This window comes from Pseudopodoces humilis, chromosome 2, assembly GCF_049639895.1.
Source record: "Pseudopodoces humilis isolate 2021_Gansu_Grassland_sample_001 chromosome 2, ASM4963989v1, whole genome shotgun sequence".
Classification (NCBI taxonomy): Eukaryota; Metazoa; Chordata; class Aves; order Passeriformes; family Paridae; genus Pseudopodoces; species Pseudopodoces humilis.
In genome coordinates this window covers 31,657,521-31,676,024 of record NC_142201.1, presented here as the reverse complement: position 1 = coordinate 31,676,024, position 18,504 = coordinate 31,657,521, and the positions used below count along the sequence as shown (strand labels likewise).

Genomic DNA, 18,504 nt, shown 5'->3' with positions numbered 1-18,504 from the left:
TGGGCTCTCTCACATCAACACTGGGATGCACAGACATGGCAAGGTAGGTAGGTAGGAAGGATTATGACCCAGCAACCCAAAATACTGAACTAAATTCTTTGGTTATTTTCCACGGTTCAGACCTAGAGCTCAAAAACATCACTTTCAACCACTTGTGTTTAACCCCAGCTTCCTCTTATCCATCTCAGGTCCACCTCCAAGGTCACTCCTCATAATTTCCTGCCTATTGTGTAACATTTATGCTCCCCACACCTCTGCAAAAGGGGGAAGTAGTGACTGGGGTGAGAGGGTCTTTCACAGGGAAACATGCACATACCTATGTGTATGCACCTTACTGGTCCACGAAGAAGGTTGTTCAGCCATCCAAGCAGGATATTATTGGGGTTTTTTGGCCTTGCTTCTGAAATACTACATGTTTCTGATCAATACAGCCATGAAGGGCCAGGTAAAGGGTCAGACTGCGGGTTTTCACTGCTCCAGGGAAAGAGTCCTATGATTCCTCAGCTGTTTAACACCATAAATAGCCATTAAACAGGCCTCAATTTACCATCTGTTTGTTATTTATACCACCACCAGTGCTAGCATCTGCTGAAGCATAATCACCTGTTACAGTTCAACTTCAGAGAAGGAAGGGCCGAACCTCCTAGTGACATTTGTTTCTTGAGTTCCTCTTATGATGCACTATATTCCCTCCTACACCCATCTAGACAGAAGTGCAGGACTGACTCCAATTTATGTGTGTTCAGATTGCACGCTTGCCCAACCTTGGGCTTCATGTTGCACAGAGAGGAAACTCTGTGAGTCCTCCACAAAACAGCTACAGGACCAGCTGCTGGCATGAACATCCCATACCTTTAGGTTGCTGGCACACTACCCTTTTCCAGGCTACACAAGTATGGAGAAACACCAAAGAAAATAACTAAGATGGGACTCGTGTGTCTAAACAAAGGTATCAATTAAGCTGTATTCTTTTATCTGCCATGGTGAAAAAAAATCAAGAAGAATCCCTGAAGTGAGAGTGGAGAGAAATAAGCCTCTTTTAACTTCACTACTGAAGTAGACGTCTGAAATAATGCAGACTTCTAACTCTGTAAGAAATTCTTTCTCCTGCATTGGGAGCAAATCTGAGCCAAGAGGCTCAGCTGCAGCCACCAACATTACAACAGATGAAGAGAATTAGGTGAATCCCACCCACCCTGCCCAGTGCTTTACACCACAGTGTATCTTAGATTACCCACTGGCAGTCAGATGTTCAGCACAAATATAATGTACTTCAGAGGGTGGCATATCTGATTGGGCAGATGAAGATATTAACTTCAGTCTAAGTGAAATGACCAGGGAGTCTACTGTAAAGTTATACTCCCCCAATAATAAAAAAAGGCAGCAGAGCCATAACAATTCTTCAGCATCTACCAGGTACTTTCAAAGCCCCCAGATTCAGAAGCAGATTGGGCAGAAACAGAGTCACCAAAGCATCTGTGCTTTCCCTGGGTGCTTGGGCGGCACCTGTCAGGGTGCTGCTTCCCTCTGGGTTCTGTTCTGTCACCCCATCCATGCATGCCAACCCTGCTGGTTCATGCCTATAAAGCAGGTGGAACACAAAGGAATCTGGCAGAAATTGTACCAGCTAATCCCAAAGGGAAGCTGGGTCTGCCTCTAAGTTCAGCACAGACCTGGAACTAAAGTTGTACCTTTTGTAGTTCCTCAAAGTCCAAGCAAGCATCCCCCCCATCCAAGGACATGCCGGTTCTGGTTTGGGTTTTGTCTTTTAATCAATTCTGCCCTTGCTGTGCGAGTTCCCATCTCTGTGATGGAGATCTCTGCAGGGCTCTGCCCACTTTTCAATGCCCAGCAGAATAGGCCATTGTCACACAATCTACATAGGGACTATATTTGGACAGGTCATAATTGCCCATTTTGAATGTGGTACACCACAGTCTCCTCTGATGCCTTTCTCTCCCTCTGAGTAACTCCAGCCCTGGATTTTTCAAAACAACAAATCTTGGTTCCTTGAAGGACAGCTTTTGAGAAATGGGGCAATGTGCATCCAAAACAGAGCAATGGGAACCAAGAGACTTGGTGTTTAAACAATAATTCTGCCATTATCCTCAGGAAAGGGCCCTTTGCTTCACATATCCTTATTTTCTCCAGCTCTCTCAAAATCTGAATTGACGAAAAGCAGCTGAGAGTCCTAGCCACCACAGCAGATTTTCATCACTCTCCAAGATTCAGCACAATGTAAAGAAATTACTTTTTTTTTTTTTTTTTTCCCCAGCTTCAGGCAGTTTGAAGCTTGAATACAAAATAAAATGCAGCAAGTCTAACACAGGGAAAGGAAATCCATATTTGTATGTCTTCACCATTTCTAATTAGTTTTGTAATATTTATACAATACCTAAAATGCATTGACAGATCCCTTTCTGTAGATATAAACAACAGATAAGAAAAAACACATTCATATTGAACAGAAATGTTCCCTTCTAGACATGTGGCTGATGGAAAACTGAGGATTCATTTTAAATCATAGATTTGCTGGTCACTTGTCGCTCAGGGGCACACTACCAAACCTACATGTGGAAAAGACAGAGCTTGAGAACCCATACATTTCTCACAGAATTATTTTCCTTTTAAAAAAACAGAAACAACAACAAATAAACAAACTCTCCCAGTAAAATTCTCGAAAGAAGCACTGTATCTTCTGGTCAACTGGTTTTATGTTCAATTAATAGCTCTAGAGCACAAAATTATTAGGTTGCTAATCCAAGTCCTTCATAGAAGAGCAGAATTTGTGCTAACATGTGTTCACTTGCACATACAGTTTTAATGCTAATATAAGAATCAATATTTTCAGCCTAGGTAAGTCTGTGTGTGTGCACCACAGCAGAGCAAGCAGCGTGGTTATGCTGCCATCAAGTGGACACACATTGCTGAATAGTAAATATCTTTCTGGAGCAGTATTTCAGGGCTGTACTCAAAATTTTGGAGTTTTTTTTAACACCATGCTGAAAAATGACTGCATTCTCCAGCTGGTAAATTATTCATATGCAAATTATTGGGACAGATTTTACAGTAAACTCTCCCAGGTTCTCTGGCAACCTTCAGTCGCCATAATAACATGGGAAAAATCTGTTTGTGCACTCTTTAGATATATGACTATGTCCTATTTAAAATCCCAGATTATATCAGATGTGTGGAAGCCCCAGAGATAAAAAAGGGATTTGGGGTCCTTTCAAATTGACAGTGAGAATGGGGCTTTAAGGAGTGCCCTTGTGATGGCACAAGAAAGATTCTTCACTCCCTACAAGCTGATAGAAAACCATTAAAAAATGCAGAAAAGCTGCTGGCAAAAAGTTAATTTATGGTCCAAAAGTTAATTCTAGTGAGCATGCTCTACTTCATACAATCTTTGACTTCTTCACAGCATTTTCTTCTGGCATTCTGCAGCAAAATTTATCAAAGCTTCTGTCTTTACAGCCAATTCCCACTGAACAAAAAAAAAAAAAATGCATCTCACTGAAACATTTTATCTTCTTAGCCTGAAAATGTTGCTTAAATCACTGTTCCAATTTTCCAGAACAAACGAATTCTATACATTTACAATATTTATTTCTCAGATTAAGATAAACTAAATATATTTTAATTTTTTAAAAGGAAGGAATCTAATTTTTACCTCCATTCACAAAGCTACTTTCTATATATAACAGTGAAATATGAAGTATGTTTTCTAGTGCTTTTTATACCAGTGCTCTTCCTAAAAAAAGACAGTAAAACATTTAGAAGTGGAGCTAGGGACAATACTCCCCTCTAGGGGCAGAAACAGAATCTGCAGCGTTCCATTCCGGAGCGTTTTGTTTGTAAACCACATTAGTGAAATAAAACTAATAGGTCCTCCCCAGTGAAAGACAACCAGAATTATTAAGTCGTTCCCCACAGAGAACACTGCTGTCTGTGAAATCTGTCCACGTTGTGTTCCTATATTCTCACAGAAGGGTTTTAATGCCACACATATACAGAAGCCATCTATCAGATTTCCCTAGCAACACACATCCCATCAGCTTCTGACCCAGACAACGTATCATCAAATGCAATATGCGAGGTGTACCTTTTTCTTCATAAGTAAACACGTGTGTCATGGAAATGTATGTTCTAACAAGTGCTAAAGCTGGGAGTTTGCTCAGCTGATCATACTTGGTAGATTTGGAAGTGAAATAGGATGGAAGGTCAGCATTGGCTCGGCTGCTTTCCTCCCTTTCATTCAGGCAGCCAGATGCAAGGTTGCAAAAGCAATTCAGGCATCCCTGTCAATGACAGAGGGTCCAATCCTCCCCACACAGAATACTCCTACGTACAGTCTGGGAAGCTCGCAATTCCTCCTTGGAAACGAGGAGAATGCAGAGCTAACAGAGGGTTGTCTACACATCCCCAGATCCTGAGAACTGAGTAAGCCTGATGGGAGCTACAGGAACTGGGGCTCGAGCCTCAGCTGAAACTCAGTACTTCACAACGCACTACCACTGAGACAAGCAGCTCCCCCACAGAAAAGCCCAGTGCTGCCTTTCTTCCCAAGGAAAGCCATCCTAGGTAACTCTGTTAGCTGTCACCTTTGTTAGGACACTCAGGGAAGCTGAAGGGGCTGGCTGCTTGTCACAGTCCCCTCTGAACACGCTGGGATGGGATCCTCAAGCCACCCTGCGGCACAGAATGGCTCTGCTTCTAAAGGAGCACAGCTCCATGCATGTTACAAAAGCAGGCTCCTGACTCATATCTAAACAGAAGGGAATAGACACTTTAAAGTTATTATTTGTAATAGTGGAAAGCAATCTGATTTCTTACCAGAAAGCACTCTATTTCTTATCATATACCGTGCTTAGTAGAAATTTTATTTCCACAGACAATATTCTAATAAAAAAAAGTTATGTTGTGTGTTTTTTTAGGTTAAAAAAGCATTCTGTTCTTTCTGTAGTCTACAAAATCAATCCCAAAAAAAATCAGGGAAAAAAGGAGCTGAGTGGGATGAAAGTCTTTGTCACATCCATATTTTTCCCCAGCTGCATATGCTGAGCTTCAGAACGGTACCTGTGGCACCTGGCAATAGTGTGCCATTTTCACCAGAGAGACACCTTCACAGAGCAACTCAGATTCATTCAGTGATGAGCTCACCTAGATCTAGTTCCCCCAGGTCTCACTCTGCTAGCTGTGGTGGCTTACCTCCTCACCCAATGAATCAGGGCTTCACTGCATTTGTTTAACACAGCAAAAAACAGTGCTTGCATGGAAATTGTGAGATCTGCCCCACAATGTAATGTTTTGCTCCAGGATGAATGTGACTCTGATCTGGACTTCACTTAAACAAGTAATTTTCACAAATAATTGGGAATTGCCACTGCTGCAATCTCTGGAGTGGCACTTACGTAGTCCATACAGCAGTGAGACTGGTTTTAAGGCTGGCATTGCTAACTTTTTTGGTGAAGTTTCTCTGATAGCTATTTGGACTTTTAAGTGTGTCCATGCATCCTCACGTTTTTTGGTTTGTTATTGCAGTGATCACCAATTTGGGGCTAGCAAGAACAGCAACACACATAGTAGAAAATTAGGATGGTTTTTCCTTCTTTTAAACCTGATTTCCATCATGTCTAAATCATTTTAGTGCCAATGCAGTTATAACTGGGATAGTCTAAAGCTGTAAGGAAATATTTAAGGATACCCTGTATCTCCTTTTCCTTCCAGGAGAAAGGATTTGAGACTAGGCTCAAAAAAATCAAGTATGTCTGAAACACCTGAAACAAAACCTGGGAAACTCCAGGTCCCTGTGCAGAGAAGCATAACCCTCTTGAGCCTCAGTAAGCCTTAACCACTAGGCCTGTGAGTGAGCTTGGGACTCGCCCTCCCAGCGTGCAGGACTGCTGTGGCCCCACAGCATGACACAGCACCAGAATTTGGCTTCCCATACATGGCTGGGGCTGCCTGCTGAAAACTGAGTCATCTCAGTGCCCAACTTCAGGCTCCTGAGCACTTTGCTGTGTCTTGGGCATCACTCTGGGCATGTTTATGCGAAGTTCAGCATAACCCTTTGTTGCTTGGTAGGTTTTTCCTTTTATTCCCTTTTTCAAGTTGTCCAAATGACTATGGTCTTGGAGAAAACCCTGTTGAAGATACACAGCAGTCTTAATTACTACAGGCTAATTACCTTTAATGAGCAAATTGCCATACACTGATGTGGGATTTGTCCTGAAAATAATTTCAGACACCTAAAATCCTTGACATTATATCTTCTATCTACATTATGCAATGATGATTCTTGCCAGTATACTCAAATGAGAGGAGGAGCACAACTATGAAGATCTGAGACACCCATTTGCTTCTCTGTAATATAATGTACCAGCCCTGTTTGTAGGACTGTACTTGCTAAAGCAGCTTCACAGTGCTGCTAGCTTATGTCATTTATCCCTATGATCATTTGTCTTTTAGCCCTATTAGTCAAATTAATAATAAAAAAAAATGTAACAAAAGCTCCAAGGGTTCAAGATGTACTGCCCCAGAACAAAGTCTCAGTTTCTGGTCTTGGATACTGTTCTCCTGCAGTCTGCACTACAGCTGCACACACAAACAGTAAGAGAGAATAGATAACCATAAAAAAGCTGAACTGAATCATCAAATCTGTTGAGAATATGCTTTCCATTTAATCAAAAGAAATAGTTAAGTACTAGCACTATTCAGAAGCTACAAATTAATTTGTACTTGAAGGCTATAATTACATTTTCCATTTTTCTTGATATTCACACAAATATGTGTGAAAGATTGGTTCTCTGGCTCTACTAGGAGTGGAGAAAGTGATTCTCCCCACAAGTAATTGTAGCTATCTGGGAATCAGAATCAGAAAAAGTCAACCCTGGCTATTACCTCATGGTATACAGCAGAGTGCCATCGTCCTCCAGGCGCAGGAGTTTGTTTGGGGTTGTCATGTTGTGAGCAATAGACTTCTTGCCATTGTGGAAAAAAGTGTCTGGGGTCCAAATCTTGCTGGCGAGCAAGTTGTTAAGAGGGAGGCGTTGCATAGGTCCTTTGAATCGCAGCCTTTCATCCTTCCAGCTTTGTCGGAAAAAAACGTCAATGGTGTATTCCTGGCACAAAGAAACACTCGAGGTATTGCAGGATCTGAACAGAAATGATGGTACCAAAAATGACTTTAGCAAATTCAACTGAGTTGGTAGCCACATGCTAACTTACCATTTCTGTGTCTGACACGGGACCAAAACTGGTAACATAGATGTCTGTTTTCACCTGAGTTATTCTCTCTGTAATAAACATAGGCTCTGCTTTAGTAATTGCTTAAAATGCAAATACCTACTGGCAATGCTTTTTACTATTAATTCCTGAATCACTCAAAAATCCCCAAAAGATTGAAATTTAAGTGCATGCTTGAGGAGGCATTTCATCCTGGATCAAATGCAGCTGTTGACCCTTGGGAGTCCAGGCTTTGCTCTTACAGACAGAAGGAAACCGGCCCTTCGAGCGTGCATTTCCTCTGACTGACAGGTTCTGATCATAGAAACACAAAATTAAGGGACTGTAAAGATCATCTAGTTTCAAACCCCTGCCATGGGCAGGGACACCCTTGATTAAATCAGGTTGCTCAGAGCGCCATCCAACCTGGCCTTGACCACTTCTAGGAATGGTCAAGCTTCTCTGGGAAACCTGTTCTAGTGCCTCACCACCCTCAAGGTAAAGAATTTCTTCCTAATACCTAATCTAAATCTATCCTCTTCCAGTTTAACCCCTCATCCTATCACTGCATTCCCTGATAAAGGGTCCCTCCTCATCTTTCCTCTAAGAACCTTTAGGCAATGGAAGGTTTCTATAAGATCTCCCCAGAGCTTTCTCTTCTCCAGGCTGAAGAACCCCAACTCTCTCAGCATGTCTTCACAGGAGAGGAAGTTCAGTCTTCTCATCATCTAGTAGCCTCCTCTGGACACGCTCCAACAGGCTCATGTCCTTCCTATGCTGGGATTCCAGTACTCACAAAAGCAGAGGGGAAGAATCTCCTCCCTCAACTTGCTGGCCACCCTTCTTTTGACGCATCCCAGGATGCGACTGGCTTTCTGGGCTGTCAGGGCACGTTGCCAGCACTTACGTAATACCTACCACAGGATGAGATGAAGTGTATCTTGGAAGGACCTACTCCCCTCTGCTGGCTTGGGTGATCTGCCTGATTTCAGACATCTATCAGAGACGTCCGGAGTTAGGTCAAATTATTTCTACCCTCAAGTCTCTAAGTCCTTCTGGCATCTTTTCAAATCCAGGTCTAATTTAATTTAAGGACAGAAATTTCAGAAGTTCGTTATATAAGATAAAAAGCATCGAGCCCTATTTTCAAGCGTCTCTCTGTAAAGTGAGAGGAGAAGGAGAGAAAGGGATGAAAGCAATGTGTTGGTCTCACAAGAGGAAGGGGTGGGGGTAGCCAGATTAAAAAAGGGCCAGGAAGAAACATAACAGATGGTTTACACATGGGTATAAAATGAGAGAAATCTGGGGGAAAGAGAGCTGAAGGAGGGCTCAACAAGGTTAGGATGGCAACCACTATTCACATGCTACAGTTTTAAAATAGCTGCTGTAGAGGTTATCAAAAAGACATATCAATACAGATTTCCTGTACTTGTCTAAATATGGATGGTCTGGGGATCTGTTTTTAAAAAAAGATGTGCTTTACCAACGTAATTTTATACAGGCTGACCAGTAAGGGAATCTCACAGCAACCGACTAGCATAACGTCTTGCTCAGCTTAGGAAGTACCAGAAAAAAAACCCCAAACTGTACTCCATTACAGAAAAAAATGTATCACAGATGCTCTCCTAAGCCAACCTCAGATAACCTGAGTGACTGAAAGAACACAACTTTCAGTAATCCTTTTCTCGTGCCCCATTTGCTAGGAGACAAATCTGCTTTCTGGACTTAGATTAGTTAATCAAACACAAGTCCCTTGTCACGGCCAAGAGCAGGTACCCACTTGGGAGGGCACCATGTAGATGATGGTCCCATCCAGCGGGGGGCTGGCTGAGCCAAGGTGTTATCCTACCTCCCAGTCCTGGGCGCAGTCTGTTGTCGTAGCCGTCCAGCAGACCGTCCAAGATCCTGGTGAATATCGTGATGTTATCATTGGCCTCCTCTTTTACTGATGGTGTTGGCGTTTGTGAAAAGCTGTTTTATACAAACAAAAGGAAACATGTCAAAAGCCATGCTGGTTTCAAGGGGCTTCAGTCTCACGGGAACTTTGTGATGGAGTCTCCAAGGCTCTGTCCTCTCCTGCTGCTCCTGAATAGCACAGGGAGCTGCAGCCATTAATTTCCTCATTACTTTAAACTCGTAAATAACTCTCCCTGGAGGAGGACCCAAATAAGGACCATGCTGTGCAGGTAAAGCCCTGGGGTGAAGGATTGGGGGACACCTGAGCCCTTTGATCTCTGGAATGCACAGGTAGATCCCTGCGCCCTACACTACCCCTCCCCACATCGGCCCCGTCACCTCCCCAGTGCTGGCATGGCTCCATCCGTGGCCAGTCAGCTCACAGCACTGGCAAAAACTGTCACTGGCTTTCCCCAGGTTAGCTCTCCATTCCTTGGGAACTACATCAGCTGGCTGGGGAGCTGCACGAGAAGCACAGGTTTGCCTGGGGATCTGCCTTCAAGTATGCCTGAAGGTGCTGTTCGATCTTTAAATGCCAAACAGCTTCCAATCTTCAAAGTTTCTGTAATTTATTGCCAGAACAAAGGATGAACTGTAACCTTATTTGAGGATAACAAACTCCCACTACATTCAAAAATCCCACTGGGGTATCACTGGGGTATCTGAAAAACATACTGCTGTACAGAAAACACAGTTCTTCACTCCTCCTCTCTCTTTTGCATAAATTAGTTCTCCCTTGTAGTATGCAAATAACAGCAATGTGTAGTGGGCCTCATTCCATATCTTTTGGGCCAGATTTGTATTTATTCCGAACTCTTTTTTATTTCATCATTTTATCCATGGCTCAGACCTAGGAAGCTGCTCACAGCACAACTAACAACTCACATTATAAAATCTGTTTGATTTTCATTTAAAGATGCTTAGGAGAATCCCCTGCTTATTAATGCCTTTGCTTACCTAAAGAATAGACATGGCAGATTATCCATATGAACGCTTCACCTGCAGCAAGCAACGAGCATCTCTTAAGACAGCTCACACTAGGCGCTTATTCATGATTCAGCCTCTGCTGAGATCACCAGCAAATGCTCCAGCTGTGACAGGGCACATCACCCCACCAGGAACTGTACCCTGCCTCGTGCACCCTGCCAGCAGGCAGGAACAGCTTACACTCAGCAACCTGAACTCAATGGGAGACAGTCATCCAGACATTTAAATAAATAAATAAATAAATAAAAAGAATCCATGTTTATTTACTACTAGTCCCCAGGGAAATAAATCAGTAAATAAATAGAGAAGCTCAGAATATCTCTCTGAACAGCTTTCCTTGCAGAATGCTTGTAACATATGTGTTTGCCTTACCTAATGGAATAGGATTCATACAAAGAAAGACAAAGGGACCTCAACCTGGTTTTACCTGCATAAGGTTTCCACTAATGAGACCTCACTGACACCCCTGTAATGCATCTGGAAGTTTTAGTGACGCCAGACCTAGCCCAGAACAAGCTGCTCTCAGCCATGTGTCCCCTCACAGACCTGGGGACCCCCAGTCCTGCGCTCATTCCCTTTACCGTTTATGCTTCTGCTGAAAAGAAAAAGAGCGCAAAGCATCTCAGGACATGGGAGTACGGTTGTGTCCAGGGAGCACAGGTGTGATTCCCTGAAGCACTGAAGCCCATGAAAATGCCTGGTTGAGGAGGTTTCTTATGACCTAAGTGCAGCTGGCACTGCTGCAACCCTCAGCAAGCTCCATGCTGCAGAGCCCAAGGCCACCAAGGAGCTCCCTCGCTGCAGGTGGAGGCATAGCCACAAATCTTGTCTATTTTTCATCTTCATGGTCAAAAGACCAAATTAATTCTGTTTTCTATGCTGTGACCACAACCTCTAGTGAGCAACTGAGACAGACAAGAAAGACAGTTAATTCAGCAGATGCAAACTGCCTACAGAAACATAAGACATGTTTTCAGGCTGGACCATTCCAGAAAGAAAGACTGTACACTTCTTTTTCAATTGTAATTGAATTGTAATTTAATCACAAGTAGCAGCTTAACAAATGCAAACAGGAGACAGAACTTAGAGACTTCCTTTAAATGCAGCAACCACAACTAATGCTTTGATAAAATCCTAGCATAAAGCATGAAAATCCAGTACACCTAGAATACTATTTTTGACTTTTCTCATCTATTTTATCTTTTCTTTTTCATAAGAAAGAGATATGCATCATGCTGTCTGCCTGCTACACCGCATCAACGTAGGAACCCATTTTCATTTTCCACTGCATCTGACAAAGAAGCAAAGAGATCAAACTTCATTTCATTCCTACAAGTTTCATGAGAAGCTTCGACTAGACAAGGGGAGAGCACTCTGAATTAGTGCCTCATTAAGTAAAAAATGTGGGGTTAGCAGTCATCTATTCCCTCTGGCTCACTGACTGGGCCACTCAATATGCATGTAGCTCAGAAACAGCCTCAGCAAGACCAGCCCCCCTCCTCTCTGACAATTAAGAGATATGGAGGAGACTTCCAGGTCATTATGAAAGGTCTTGGGAGAAAAGGACAGTAGAGGTAAAATGTAGGTGTTGCAATGGGAGATGGGAACAAGGGATATCAAATGTGGAGCTGGGATTATTGCAAAGATACAGTGCTGGGGGCACAGGACACAAAGCTTCGCTAGTTTCTCTGCTCATGAAAAAGCTTGTTATTTTTAGTGCTTATGGCTGAATTCAAAGCAAATTGAACTCTGAGGGAGGATTTCCATTGAACTATTTTTGTGGGGATGGGACAAAATATACTTAGTTCTCATAACTGCTCCTCTCAATCTAACGAGTAATTGATGCTACTTCCTTCTCTCTCAGCTATGTACGTCTTTCACAGGAATAGTACACACACCCCATATACTGAAACACTTTTATTTCTTCAAAATAAAAGCTAATAGAGGAAAAAGATGGAGAAACAACTATGGTAAAGACTAGTAAAAAGTCTGCACTTCTGCAAAACTGCAATCCAGTTTAGATTTGGCTGATCACCTGAAAAAGAAGGCATTCGAGTCTGAATTTTAGTGAAATGCCAGCATTATGTGAAGTTGCATTTGTAGATGGATTGCCGTTTGCTTTTATGTAAGTGACTTTTTCTGTCTTAACAGAAAGTTAGCATTTAATTTCTGTGATTGAGAAATGTTTTGGAGTAAGGGCTGAGATTGTCATGACATGTAAAAAGACACGTAAAAGCTTGCTACTTGCAAAGTTACATGCATATATTAGATACTATATAGCTCAATCGTAGTGAAATAATAGAGAGAAATAGGTGTTACCTGCCCTAAACTAATTATTTCCACACAGCTAAGGATTAGGCTTTATCAACATATTAGTAGGTAAGCACATTATTGCCTCTCTGCAGTGAAAAATGTTTTTATAGCAGAAATTTTCAGTTAGAGATAAAAATAAACCTAGAAAAGAATCTTAGTGAAATGCCAAGAAAATTCAGAGATAATTGCGTTTAAAGCTCATTATTGAACATAAACTAAACCAACAAGGAATACTTCTCATCACATTTATTTAATATTGCAATTTCAGGGTAACTGAAAAAATCAGAAGCCACAGAAGGGGCCCATCAGTGTAAAATGTAATAACTCTAAAGATGCTCAGCTACCTCCTCTGATGACTTCATCATTTACCGCTTTAAACATCAGTCTTTTTTTGCCATCTAGTCAAAAACATGGGAGGTATAACTCATAGCTTAGTAGTAATAAGAGGAAAATGTATGGTAGATATTTTATGATTTTACCAAAACTTCTTTTTTTAAAAAAGAAAGTAAGAATTTCTGAAAAAATAACTGAGGAGTATTTTACTACTGAAAGATATATTTTACTCTGTCTCTTTTAAGAATAGTGTTTCCAATAACTTGCTTTAATAGGATTCCAATTACATCTGAACTTCAGAAAAAGTAACAGTTTATGGAAGACAGTGAAGAACGCAAAGTTTTGGATAAAGCCAGCTGGCTAGACATCAAAGAAAATAGATTTACTTTTCTAAGTCAGCTTCTTGCCACCCCTTCTGTATGGATTCTTGAGATCTAAAAACCTGAACTCAATTTTGTGAATTTGTGTACTGAAGACTCAATTCTTTTGCATCAGATTAGAACAGGGGACTGACTAAAATGATGAAATTTTAAAACTATTTTCAGATTCTTAATAAATAAATTAATTATTTTACTTAGCAAGAGCAGTGTTTTACCCTTCTGGGAAGGAGCAATTTGTGAGCAGTGCAGTGAAAGCCTGTTTTTCACAGGGTGACATCTTACAGTCCTCCCCCCCGACATCATAATGCCCCTTTCGATGTGGTGAACTGCTCTCAGGGTCATTAAACACCTCTCAGCTGCCCAGGTCACTGAGCTGCAGCTTCACTGGGAGGTACTGCATGCCAGGGCTTCTCCTGCACCAGGTATGAGCTGGGTGGCCTGAGGGGCACTGCTGCTCTTTGGCCAGCCAGAGGGACAGAGAAGCCATTCATCTGTTTGGCAGTGGGACTGACTGATAAAATATCTGCCTCCTGCAAGCAGCTCTAGATAGCAATTTAGTTTTCCAGTTATTAAAATTGTCTAATGGGTTAAAAAAGCTATCTGGGGATGTGGAGAATGAAAGGAAGACAAAATAAAAAAATAAATAGACACGCATGACTGCATAAGGATACAATAATTCTTACAAAATTGGTCTTAAAAATATGAGGAAGAACTCCCTAGCATCGCAAGTACTTGGAATGAGGTACCCTAGCAGAACTAACTGCTTAAGGCTGCAGAGACTAACTTGAAATAACAGCCTGAAGGAGAGGTATGTTTTGCCTAAATAGCAGGATTATGTTCTTAGTGATAAGGGCTGTGAGCTGGAGAAGGAGTATGTGAAACTACAGACACACCACGGACTGAATTCTTCAGAGTGTACAGAGAAATGCTGGGCTGCATACACATAATTGGGATCTTCTGTTCTCTGTGTTTCTGCTATTATAAATATTATTAGCAGATGGCAACTATACTGTGGGTACACGAACCATCCCTGCTGGTTCTGGCTCTCGGACAGATTCCTGAAACTGCACGTCCAAAACGCAAACACACCAGGACTGTGCATCACCAGTGTGCCCCCATGGACGGCCTGGGACCTGCAAAGAGCTGGCCAGCTTGGAGCCAGCCATGGGCTACCTCATCTCTGGGAGATCTGTGTGCAAGCAGCCACACATGGCACCAACTCTCACAGGGCTGCCACTACCTGGGCACCCCAAGGGCCCACAAGGAGTGTTTGGTCTCACCTGAACATACTCTTTGTGGTTTTATTTTACTTTTAATCATTCTCCAGCTTTATTATTAATGTTTACTTTTGAGACAGTTGTGAGCTACCTTGAAATGCTTAAGTAAAACACCTTAACTTGTTAGAGCATTATAAAACTCAAGGCTGAATTCAAGCAGGCTTGAAAAAGCCTTGACTCGTGCTGGACCGTTTCTGCAGAAGTGGATTCATAAAAGTGTTAAACCAAAAACAGGATGGGAGGGGACTTCAAAACCTCTTCTCAGTTCATCTATATCTTCGAATTTTAATTCAGTGATTTTTCTTTAGATAGCTGCTACCAATTATGTCTACAGTCCTCCCCTACTGCCTACTAATGTGGATAATTCTCGATAGTCATTACACATTTATGCTAAACATTAATCACAGTCTTTTGCTGAGATTTTTCAAGTAGCCTAGTAGATTGAGATACATAATTTCTGTTTATGTTACCAGGCATTGTGCATGAAAATCCCCCAGGGTGGCTTTGGCTATGTCAGCAAAAACCGTATTTATGATTTAATACAAATATGGAATGACCATGGAGAACTGTATAAAAATATCTTCCTTCATCTGTAATGTCCTACAGTATTTTGATTTTTAATTTGTGCTACTTAGACCAATCACTTTAATCTAGCACACTGCAAAACTCACTGCAATATAACAGTGCAGCAGAAACATGGATGAAGCTAATAAAGAAGAACCTGGTAGCAACAGCAAGTGTTATCAGTATTAGATTCCTGCAGTTAATACAGCAGCCTACATGTTAATTGTATGGCTCCGTCCTGAAGAGGCAGTCCCAAAGCACTTAGCAAATTACACTCTGAAACTGCTTCTGCCTCTGGAGCAGAAACGCTGGAGCATCCTGTGTCTTTTGAGCAGGGTCAGAATTCAGCCCTAAGGCAGTGTGTGAATGGTGCAATGAATTGAAGCTGCTTATCTCTGCAGGCCTGGACTAAAATTACTAGATCAGAAATGGGGGGCAAGGGGGGTGGGGTGGGGGGAATTTACGTGATGATCTCATTTTAGTCCACAGAAGCTTTTTGACTAACTTGCAGAAAACAAGTGTCCTAGTTTCCTCTAACTGTCCTATCTGACATGTTACAGGTCACACTGATTTCTTCCTGGGACTTTGATTCAGTATTTGCTTTGGAGTCAAGAGTGAGCTAAACCGTCTGGGTTTTGGGTTGCTTGGTTGTGGGGGTTTTTGCATCCTCACCTATCTATTCTTTTGTTAGAGGAGAAACACACTTAAAAGACCCATACACCAAGCAGGTCACACTCAACTAATGCAATGTATCCCTTCTACAGGGATGACAAACAACCAAGAAGGAGTTAAGGTTATAGTCACCAAGATTTTCTCAATGTGGAAATACTTTGTCAAACTACAATAATCTAAAGACAAGTTTAAAGCAAGTCCCACCTTATCTCTTCCCTCTTAAATTCTGTCACAAAATCCTGGGACACTTTTGCCTTAGACCATGGTGAAAGAAGGACCAGGTTTTTCCAAGGTGAATAAAAAGAGTGTGCAACTCTCTGCATCCTTTGTGGAGAGCAGTCCTACTACTGTTCGTATAAACCTCTGAGGTTACAGGCTTCTGCCTACCTGCACGGGACACATGCTTGATACCAGGCTAAGCTTTGTTTACAGCATAGACAGTCACCACTCAAAGTTTGGTCTTTCTCCTAGATCCAATCTGGAACAAATCTGTTTGCTTGAAACCAGAAACTGATTTGCATCTCCATTTTGTATCTTCTTATAGCAAGGAATTGATGGGTGTGCTTGTGAATCAGCATGTTGGGAGGATTCATTTTTTTCTGGTGAAATCATAAATAATTGTTCTCCTCCACAAAGAAGAATCAACCTACATTTCCCAAGCACTTGCAAAATGCTTTTTCCAGATTCCATTGTATACCTCATATTCAGAAAGTTCTTAATATCTTTGGGTATAGGAAAAACATATAAACAGAGGGTTTCTGACTTTATTTTTCATTTTCTGAGACCTACGGTCAGAGCATCTCTTTCATACAGTTTTCAGAATATCACCGTCAGGAAAGCATCCAAAGCAAAAATAAGGAAATGGGATTCCTTGTTATATGCTTCAGGGAAACATGATTTCTAATTATTCTAACAAGTTTCAAACTCAGACGTCCTTCTTAGCAGTCACTATCTTACGTCACTCAGGAGGAAAGCTTGTACCAGCCTGATGTAACGTGTATCAAGTCTCACTGTTGCAGTTTCTGGGTTTTTTTTGCATTACTGCCTATAACCAGCACCCATCAGGTGAGAGGGAAGGTCCCGACACCACAGACATAGGGGCAGAGGGCACCAGAGCCCCTGGCTGTGCTAAACCCAGGTCAGAGCACTCAGCAGCTGTAGGCCTGGTCTGAGCTCCCTGTGCCCCACAAGCCATTCCCTACGCCACCACAGCAGGCCTAAAGAACTGATACAAGAGAGCAAATTTGAACAGGAGAGCAAATGACTCCCTTCCCCCTGACACCAGCCCCTTCAGATGAAATGCAAAGCCCGCTTGTTTTGCTCAGCTGCTCCGTACCACACGGAGCCCAGGTTTCTCATTTCCTTAAAAAAGCCACAGCAGAAATTCAAATGCAACTAGCAACTCACCCAAAGTGGCTGGCTAAACTCATGGAAACGCAGAAGAGGAAGAAGTTTTTGATCATGATAAAGTCAGAGACCATCCCATTGTCCATTCCAGAGGAGAAGAGGAACGCAGGTGGTTGCTTTGGTGAAGGTGCAGCTGTTCACTTTGTTCTTACACTGCAACAATACAAAAAAATGATAAATTATTGCATGGACAGAGAGCAGGATAGCGGAGTTCAGCTAACACCGCATCTTTTGCTATCTGCGTTTTTCACAAACTTATCTAGGCTTATGTAAACATCAGCTGTTTATGTAAAATTGTGTATCTTCAAGGACATGTTTTACCTTCTGCTGTCAGCAAACTGCAAAACAGGAAAAATTCTTTGTGGCCCAGCTTTTCCCTATATTCTTCTGTGGTATAAGTAACTAAAAAAAATAGCCACCATTTTCCAAATGCCAATTTCAACCCTTTACCTATTTCAACAACTTCCACATGCCTGCAAACCCAGGGCTGTGTGCAGCCTCCGCATCCTTTCCTTCCATCGCAATTTTTTCCCATTAAATACCCGGCTTCCCTTTCCAAAATCCCAGTTGAAATGCCAAGAAACACCTACTGCTTCTTGGAATTCATGCTGCTGATGCACGGCTTAGCAAAAGGAGGGTGGGTTGTTGGGGGGGGGGGGGGAAGAGGGTAAAAAGTGACCTTCCTCGCAAAGGCACATAAACCTCACGCTAGCACGAAGAACGACAGTAATGTAGCTGCTCCAGCGACTGCTGCTTTTTGGATACCTGCCTCAGCGACCAGATCACCAATTTCAGCATTGTGCACTAACGTTTTCCTCTGTGCCCTATTAAAAACAAACAAAAAACCAAAACCACAACAAAACCCCCCAAAAGCCAACGAAACAAAAAACAAACAAACCACCCCGAACCCAACAAAAACCCCAAAACAACCCCCAAAAACACACCCAGAGGGGAATTGCCTGGATTTTCACCTGAACCCTGTGCCCCCGTGCTACATCGCTCAGCAACTTGTTCTCCCACCCCGCCGGCGCCGCAAGGCAATACGCCCGAACCAAAAGCCGCCCCCCGGGGCTCCCCCGCCCGGCCCGCGCTGCCCCGCTCCGGGTCCCGCTCGCTCCGCACCGGGCACTGCGGGGCCGTCGCTCCCCTCCGCAGCCCCGGCCCGCCCGCACCTGTCCGGCGACCGTCGCTCACCCGCCGCCGCCGCCCGCACACTGCGCCCGGGGCGTCGCGCTCCGCTCTGCTCCGCGGAGGGTGGCACCTGCCCGCCCGTGCCCGCTCCGCTGCTCCTTCCCGTGTCCCCTCCCCAGTCCCCAGGGCACCCCGGGATTGCCCCCGCCCCGCCCGCCGGCCGAAGTTTGCCGCGGCCATGTGCGCGGCGCGGCGGTGCC

At 43.0% G+C, this 18,504-nt stretch overlaps 2 protein-coding genes across 13 annotated transcripts in view; one reads left to right on the top strand and one right to left on the bottom strand.

The window, feature by feature from the left end:
- GABRB3 (gamma-aminobutyric acid type A receptor subunit beta3) overlaps nucleotides 1-18,504 on the top strand; it is a 196,492-nt gene that overhangs the window by 29,729 nt on the left and 148,259 nt on the right. The gene's annotated exons all lie outside the window — the stretch shown is intronic.
- The window catches only part of GABRA5 (gamma-aminobutyric acid type A receptor subunit alpha5), a 56,662-nt gene that overhangs the window by 37,527 nt on the left and 631 nt on the right, over nucleotides 1-18,504 (bottom strand). For 2 of the 12 annotated variants that reach the window (XM_088052189.1, XM_088052187.1), the window contains exons 2-5: nucleotides 17,114-17,266; nucleotides 9,074-9,195; nucleotides 7,228-7,295; nucleotides 6,901-7,121 (exon numbers count right to left, since the gene is read on the bottom strand). In XM_088052189.1, coding sequence (XP_087908315.1) covers nucleotides 6,901-7,121; nucleotides 7,228-7,295; nucleotides 9,074-9,195; nucleotides 17,114-17,199 — 497 coding nt within the window. In that variant the 5' untranslated portion in view covers nucleotides 17,200-17,266. The other 10 variants (XM_088052179.1, XM_088052185.1, XM_088052180.1 and 7 more) reach the window with 10 other exon arrangements.